The sequence below is a fragment of the Melitaea cinxia genome, chromosome 19, assembly GCF_905220565.1.
Source record: "Melitaea cinxia chromosome 19, ilMelCinx1.1, whole genome shotgun sequence".
Taxonomy (NCBI): Eukaryota; Metazoa; Arthropoda; class Insecta; order Lepidoptera; family Nymphalidae; genus Melitaea; species Melitaea cinxia.
Window position 1 is genome coordinate 13,835,560 of NC_059412.1, and position 8,971 is coordinate 13,844,530.

Consider the following 8,971-nt stretch of genomic DNA (forward strand, 5'->3'; position numbering starts at 1 on the left):
GTGTTTTGCCCATAGTCACCACGCTGGGCAGGCGGGTTGGTGACCGCAGCGCTGGCTTTGTCGCACCGAAGACGCTGCTGCCCGTCTTCGGCATGTGTATTTCAAAGCCAGCAGTTGGATGGTTATCCCGCCACCGGTCGGCTTTTTAAGTTCCAAGATGGAAGCGGAACTGTGTTATTCCTTAGTCGCCTCTTACGACACCCACGGGAAGAGAGGGGGTGGCTGTATTCTTTAGTACCGTAGCCACACAGTAGTTAGTTTATTGCTCAATACATAGCAAATGGATAATACTTTTAATTTATGTCTACTGCAAAAACCTCACACGTTTGTCTGGGGAAAGAGAATCATTCAATTCATTAAGTTTGAAATTACTAGGCTCTGCTTCAGTAACATAATAGTCAAGATACTATCTAACAGTTCTGCAATTTTGTCTATTGATTCAATAATGCGTAATATCATCAAGGTCTATACCGGTATGTGTGTACGTCTGTGCGTTGTGGTTATGCATATCAATCGTGACCGAAATCGGCATTGGCATGCGGGCTGGAGTGAATTGATACTATTTGTGTTGAGCTGTTGCAACCGCCTCAGTATTGACATATTTTTATATGTAATATGTATGTATGTATTTTATGTCTGTGTGTAGTGTATTAAACAAAGTATGCTAGTGTAATGGTTGGTAACAGTAACTCTAACCTGCCCTGAAAGCAACGAAATAGTCCGAGAATTTGCTATACCTTACGCCAACAGTTATTAAGGTAACCCCAAAAATTAAATAAGAAATACCCTCGCAATATTTTGTACAAAACTTTTGATACTAGCTAACTTAACAGGTGTTGTCCTGTCATGAGAACTGATAGACGCCTGAAGATGAAATAACCCTTAATATTTGAAAATGTACAATTTTCTTAATTTTTCATAACAAAACCGTTTTCGAGTTTTTGCTTAGCAACACATTTCACACATCAGCAATTCATTTCATTTCATTTATATAGATATACGCCAAGCCGCAGTGGAACAACGTGATGGATTAAGCTCCGATATTTCTCCCACATGGAGAAAGAGGCCTATGTCCAGCAGTGGGATATATTGGCTAAATCGATAAGGTTCGCATAATAATCAAAACATCGTAATTAACAGCTGTATATAAATCCGCATAATTATCGCGGTGCGGTAATCGCAAAGGCAAATTGCGTTAGGTTGGATCAACACAGACGCAAACGCGTGCAATGCGGAGTAACGCCCCGTTACTTCTTATTACCTTGCATGTTCACTGCCGCTGGGAAATGTTAATAATATAACCGGTGATTGATAACAGGTGGAAATTTGCACGTGTGTGGGGAGATAAAAATGATATTTACCTTTAAACCTACCTTACCTTAAATGAATGTAAGCGTATAAGTATTTATATATATAACTGAGGTAGGGCACAGCAGGAATTTCCTGCTCAAAATATGGAGCAGCCCGACTGGGGTAGTACCTCGACCTTACAGAAGATCACAGTAAAATAATACGGTTTTCAAGCAGTATTGTGTTCCTGTTGGTGAGTAAGGTGACCAGAGCTCCTGGGGGGGGAGGGATTGGGGATTGGGTCGGCAGCGCGCTTGCGATGCTTTTGGTGTTGTAGGCGTCTATAAGCTACGGTAATCGCTTACCATCAGGTGAGCCGTACGCTTGTTTGCCGACCTAGTGACATAAAAAAAAATTAAAAAATTTATTACGCGTAGCTAAATTTGTACTATAATCTACATTCTTAATTTGTTGTTCAGGTCGGCAAACAAGCGCACGGCTCATCCGATGGTAAGCGGTTACCGTAGTTTACAGACGCTTGCAACACTCTGGTGTCATCATCAGCATCTCAAGCCCGTGGCCGACCCCCAATGAGCCCCCGAAACACTGGTCACCTTACTCACCAACAGAAACACAAAACTGCTTGAAAGCTTTATTTAGCTGTGATCTTCTGTAAGGTTGAGGTACTTTCCCAGTTGGGCTGCTCCAGATTTGACCAGGATATTTGCTGCTTTGCATTACCTCATTTGAAAAGTATTTAAATATTGTAAAGAAGTAAAAAGTATTTTTTAATGTTTGTATCGAACAAAGTCAAAAACTACTACACCGACTTTAGAAATTCTTTCACCAGCAAAATGCTGCATTATCACTGAACGACCTGGGCTTATATTCTTACAAGAGAAAAACGGAAAAATTGTCGAGTAGTTCCAGCATAAAGCTAGCAGAACACTAGTAAGTAAATTATTATATTATATTATTAGTATATGATATGTAATGTTATATTTATTATTTATATTATTTTTTATTGTACACCTACACACTATACTTTCTTGCACATTCCGAGGTTGGCTGGTAGAAAATGCATTAGCGTTAAGACCTGTTGCTATCTGGTTACGGCAGTAAGAATATAGCCACCTCCTCTCTTCCCGTGGGTGTCGTATGAGGCGAGTAAGAGATTACACAGTTCCACTACCACCTGGGAACTTAAAAAGCCGACCGATGGCGGGATAACCATCCAACTACTGGTTTTGAAATACACAGACCGAAGACGGGCAGCAGCGTCTTCGATCGTCGTCGGCAGCGGTCACCAACCCGCCTGTCCAGCGTGTTGACTATGGGCAAAAGCCATGAATTCACGTCATTTTTGGCATGAACTTGTAGAGTCCTTTGTCCAGCAGTGGACTGTATTAGGCTGAAGTGTGTTAAGCCCCCCTTTTGTAAACACTTATATTTGGGTATTTATTGTACACAATAATGAATTTAAATTAAATAAATAAATAAATATAAGCATACAATGTTTGATTATTTTAAAACATCTTCTTGTAAATTCAAATGGTTAAATTTTGTATTTCTGACAAATATCGTTACTGTACTCTCCATCCTGAGATATTAGGAAATTTGTTGAAAGTCATGAAAAGCTAACGGTTTATCACATAAACAAAAATATAAACTTTTATTCACAATTTTTTTTCTGCCAAATGCACTGAAATCCGTTAAAACAAAGAAAATCATCATCACATCAAAGATTAAAATATAAAATAAATAGTTATAAATAAAAACGATTCATTTGAAAATATATATCTTTATTTATAGAACGGTGTAGTTGAAGTAGTTGTAGTAGTTGTAGTAACGTTCAATTCGTCTTGATCTACTTTCAACTTCATATTCAAATTGTAACATTCAGGACATTTGAAATTCACAATGCCCCTTTTCTCATTTTCAAATTCAGTTGAATTACAAGCGAAAGGTTTTCTGCAACCACGTGGTTGGTTATCGCCAAAGATCGTGCATATTTTCTTTAGATACCAACTGTCTTCTACTCCGAAGACTGTGTTCCTGTAACCCAGTTCTATAATTGGACTCGCGTCGATGCTGAGCTGGTTGTATTTAGAGGCAGAAAGACTGGCATAGCTTCCTCTACTTAGAACACAATGTTTGTACTTTTGGGGGTCAACGCCGGCTTCACATAGACAAGATTCGCTTGGTTTACCTGAAATTTTAATTGTTTACCACAGAATGATAAATAAGCGATCACCTGATGGTAAGCGTGTACCGTTTCCTATGAAATTTACTTATTTATTTATTCTTATAATGGTACTTGAACGACTTATTCACTATTAACAACACAGGGTTCAAATATTCGTAAAATAAGTTTATGGTGAACTAGTCACAGAGGTACACAACACATTACATAAAAGAACTTTGTTCTATCGTTACATCAATAAAAGATTAACAAACAAAATCCAAAAGCAAAGAAACATCAAAAGCACTTAATTAAATTTAAAATAACTTAAGAATATATTCAACGAGTACATTACAAAAGTTGGAATAAAAATGAAAATAAAATATCAAAGATAAAGAAAAATAAAAATAAAAGATAAAATAAAATATCAAAGATAAAGAAAAATAAAAACAATAATAAAAAATAAATAAAGACAGTAACATCTGGAACATCACTAGCGCGTTGCTGACCCTACCTCAGCTGTCAACATAGCTTCCTCGGGAGCTACAATAAAATGCTAGAAATACTATTAAAATGATATTGTCATGGAGTAGACGAGTCCTGGAGTGGAGACCGCGTCTTGGCAAACGCACAGTGGTACGTCCTCCGGCCCGTTGGACCGACGATCTACGTAAGATTGCCGGTGTAGGCTGGATGAGGATTGCGGAAAACCGGGATGTCTGGCGCGAACTTGGGGAGGCCTATGTCCAGCAGTGGACTGCAATAGGCTGAGCTGACTGATATTGTCATGTTTAAATTTTAGCGAAATCCTGTAGATAAACTTTATGAGTTATCTGCGACACTTCCTAAGCATTAGTCCGACACCCGATCTTAGATGTTATCGGTAGGGAAATTGTCTACGAAGCCGCAGTGTATCAACCCTTTCTACGTATTGATCTTTTATATGCTATTTTACTTAAGTTTAGTCAATAATTCACAAAATTCAATAAATATTACATACTAGCTGCCCGGACAGACTTCGTTCTGTCAAAAGTTGATAGATTTTTATTTATATTATTTATTTTTTTATTAGTATTAAAAGCATTAGCGTTTAGCAACATTCATTTTTATTTATATAGAAAAGATAATGTAGCCCTAATAATAACTATATATTAGTAATAACTTATTCAGTAGTGTTAGGTACATATATTGAAGTAAAACTTTTAGAATCGTTGTGATTTGAAACTCGATGAAACGAAATGTCGTCACGACAAAGAAACAAACGCATAAAGGTATAGGAGAGAATGAGATAGAATACAATACTGGTCAAAACGCATGAGCGACGCGTTTTGCAAGGCGCTTACGCCCTTTTTCACGAGATCGTGACCATTCTTCTTCTTCTTTAGGGTTGATGGCTTTCAATAGTGCCAAATGAGCACAGATGATTTCGCCAATGTCACGTAGAAAACCGTGTGACTGTGATTATTGTTGATAGAAAAAATCGCAACTTTCTTACGACTTTTCTAAAGCTTCACTTCTATCATGTGTGTACTGCACATAAAATTAGATCGTACCTTCAGCCTCACACTTCAAATACTGCGCTTGTAAAAATGTATTCAACTTCAATTCATTCAACGCACACATATGCGGCACGGAGTACCTTCCACTGCCTTGCATGTAATAATCCACAGAAATCTCCCCTCCAATATTATCTATTATCCATGGAAAAGTCCTGGTGAAGAACTCGACGTCCTTATAAACGTCCCCGTAAAGTGATATGATATACGCGGCGTCAAATAATGGCAATAACATTAATAATATAATGAACATTTTCACAAAATATTCAGTTATGTAAAACGATAATTATTTATATACTTAACTGACACGTGTTATTCTGACGTATATAATAACAAATATACCAATTAATGCTTTGTGTACACGAGAAATGTTTTAATTTTCTTTACTTACGTCTTTTAGGGTAACAATCTATAAATGTATCATAAGGATGTGGACTTTTTTATAAATAAGAATATTGATTAGGTTTAACGAAATTGGTACGTGCTTGTACTTAATTCAAAACGTTTCTTCAAATCAGAGAAAAATACATAATGTTCCTCATTCATACGCAATACTGACTGAAAGTCAACTGTAGCATGTCAAGTGTTGTGACAAACACGAACGCCCAGACAACGGTAAACATCTACATATATGTACAATTCAAATATGTGTAGTTATCAGTTGTGGCGCTACGATCGTTACTCATAGTAGGAACATATACACACGGTGGAGCAGCGTGGTGGGCTAAGCTCTACGTGGATCCATCCTTCTTCTACGTGGAGAAAAGACGCTATGCCCAGAAGAGGAATGTTACAGGCTGAATGCGAATGCGAAAAAAGTATTAATTATGTTCTTCTATAAATTATTCGATTTTCAAATGTTCTTCCAAGAATTTCATATATATATAAATTAATAAAACATTATTTAACATAATTTCCGTCGAAAACAAAACAACGCCGTAACAATTGTTTTATACAAAAGCAACACAAATCAGGTCAGACATAGTTAATACGCAAAATTATATACACAGAATAATAAAGGTAGAATGTTTTGTTTATTTATTTAAAAATTATAATCTACGATCTCTGACCGTATTTTCCATAAGAACAACCGGGGCCGGATTTAGAGGTCTGGACGCCTCGGGGCAACAAAGGAGTGGCCCTTGGCTCCAAACTAGTTTCATTTGAGATTTTGATAGTTTACTGATCGGAGTGAAATAATTTAGATCGATGATTTCTGTTAATATTTAATGTAATCATGTTTGTACAAAGTACAGTTGTAGGTAAAGGTTGAACTCGAAAAAAAATATGAAAAGAAAAGTTTTTTACTAGTGTTTACCAGTCTGAATTAGATTTTTTTTTCCGGAGTCTATTGTGCACCTCTTTTGTGGAGGCCCCGGAGCTGTAGCCCTGATTGCCTTCCCTTAAATCCGGCCCGAAAACAACATATACTAACACATACAGATATTGTAAGCGCTCTACACTCAATGCCACCGAGTGTGATGAAATCCGGAATATCAAATATTAAAGAAGATTTTTTTTAAACATGAATACATGGCCTAAAAGAAATATTTGTAAATACATAAATATTAATGTGAATATCTAAAAGAAATTCTTGAGCAAATAATTTAAAGGTATTTGTACTATGTACATTAAACATCATATATATTAAGAGTATCATATATATTATGTTTAAGATGTTTGACTCCCTTTTTAGAAAAAACCTCACAATTATTCCACATAAATTATATATCATTTTATAGATAATTGCTTGCTACCGGCGACAACAACTAAAAAATTTATTATTGCTTTTGTTTTTGTAAATTAATCAATTATTAAAATTATATATAATGACTGATTTAATTTTGAAACAACGTCAACATGATTGACGGTCGATAATTTTTTTACTTATTCAGTTCAATTATATTCGCACGGCTATTGCTAGTAAAATATGATACCGAAAAAATCACTTCTTAATGCTTAAAAGTTGGACAAAATTCTTTTATTAACACAAATATTAAATTTATAGAAAAACTGCGTTAATCTGCATCATTTTTCCTATATATTTATATATGTGTTTGTTTATCGTGACGAATTTTCGTTTCATCGAGTTTCAAATCACAAATATCCTAAAGATGTCTCGCATCAGTGTGTAACGCTCAAGTTGACAGTCTTTATGTAACTAACCCTCGCACACCAAAGTCAAAAGGGTATTATATTGTTTTAATAAGCCTTTGAATATTTTTAAGTTGTAAGTGTCACTTTTTCATCTCATTGTTTTATTGTTAAGAAATATATTAATATCGATGTATAAGGTCGATGCACAATTACTTTACCAAGATGTTAACATAAATCTGGGGGCACGGTAGGGCCCCCGCCAAGACAAACCAAAAAAAAAAAAAAAAACGAAAATCACTACCTATTTTTTCTCGAAGTGCTTCGTCGTTTTTTTGAACCCTCATAACTTGGGTTTGGATTATACCAGATAAACAAAATTCTGGGGATATGATGTCAATAGCGGATTTATTAAACATATAAAGTTTCAATTGCATAGCTCTTATACTTTAGATTTTATTGATATCTAAAAAACCCCGATTTCGTCACTCACTGATGATCATCAAAATTCTTAGAGTACTTCCTGAAGTCCCAGAAAGCTGAAATTTGGTATGTAAGCTAGTATTAGTACACAAACAACAAAAAAATTCTAAAACTTGGAACTTTTACCCCCCAACCCCTTAAACTAGGGGATGGAAGTTTGTATGAGACTTCCGCAAATTTTGATGCCAGAGGTCTGAAAATTGATATAGGGACTCCTTGTTATTAATAATAATAATAAAATACATAAAAAATAAAAATCGGTTATTAGTTTATGTCGAAAATTTACATTTTGTAATTTTGGTATTTAAGTTTTGGCGGAGATCACCGTTTGCATATCAGTTCAACATAAAATCAAAAACAGCGTGTTTAAACCGAATATGGTGAAGATTGGATGATATTTATGGTATAAAATGTGTCGGAGGTAAAAAGCAACTATAATATTGTCATAAGCAACTTACAAAAAGAAGTGAAATCCCACCAAAAACATTTTCATGTAAAATGTTGCCAAGACGAGATCATATGGCTCGCACTGTCAAAAAGTTATCAGATCTCATGTAGAGCCAAGCTTCTAACTCTACACGCCCTAACTCTACACGCCCTAACTCTACAAGCCCTAACTTCACAAACTCTACACCTTAGTCAAAATATGTGGCTTGGCCGTTTCGTTACTACCGGCTGCCGATGTTGTAGATGACGGTTTTCCTGTCTCATTTATATAAATATATTTTCTCTTTTTATTTTTATTTGTATTATATGTTTATCAATTATTCTTCTTCTTTTTATTTTTTCTTTAATAGAACTATTGTATGACAGAAAAATAAAAAACAGTGAAAAAAAATTTCACCTTACGCCCACGTGACGGTAGCGAAACGGCCAAGCCACATATTTTGACTAAGGTGTAGAGTTTGTGAAGTTAGGGCTTGTAGAGTTAGGGCGTGTAGAGTTAGAAGCTTGGCTCTACATGAGATCTGATAACTTTTTGACAGTGCGAGCCATATGATCTCGTCTTGGCAACATTTTACATGAAAATGTTTTTGGTGGGATGTTTATTTCCATAATTAACAATTTAGAGATTTATACTATTAGTTAGATATTGTTCCCTCAAAGAAGAACATAACTGTAGAAATAAGATGTTACCTTCTTGTTTGTCTATATGTTTTGTTTTCTTGTAAATATTATCGTTCCTAAGCTTAGTTTGGCTTAGTGTTGGGAGGTTTTATAAAAAAAAAAAAAAAAAACAATTTTTGTAATATATTTTTAAGAATTGACTTAAGAATTAATATTTGATATTAAGTTAGAGAATATTTACGTGAATGGATCCCATTTAGAGTTTTTTATAATAAAAAATAAAATCTAGAAATTAGGT

General features: G+C 35.1%; 1 protein-coding gene across 1 annotated transcript; it reads right to left on the reverse strand.

Moving 5' to 3' along the window:
- Nucleotides 1-3,092: 3,092 nt before the first annotated feature.
- LOC123662799 lies at nt 3,093-5,281 on the reverse strand. The gene is made up of 2 exons (XM_045597594.1): nt 5,026-5,281; nt 3,093-3,499 (listed from the first exon to the last, which is right to left on the reverse strand). Exons 1-2 carry the CDS (start codon nt 5,279-5,281, stop codon nt 3,093-3,095), a joined length of 663 nt encoding a protein of 220 aa, XP_045453550.1.
- Between the last annotated feature and the right edge of the window lie 3,690 nt (nt 5,282-8,971).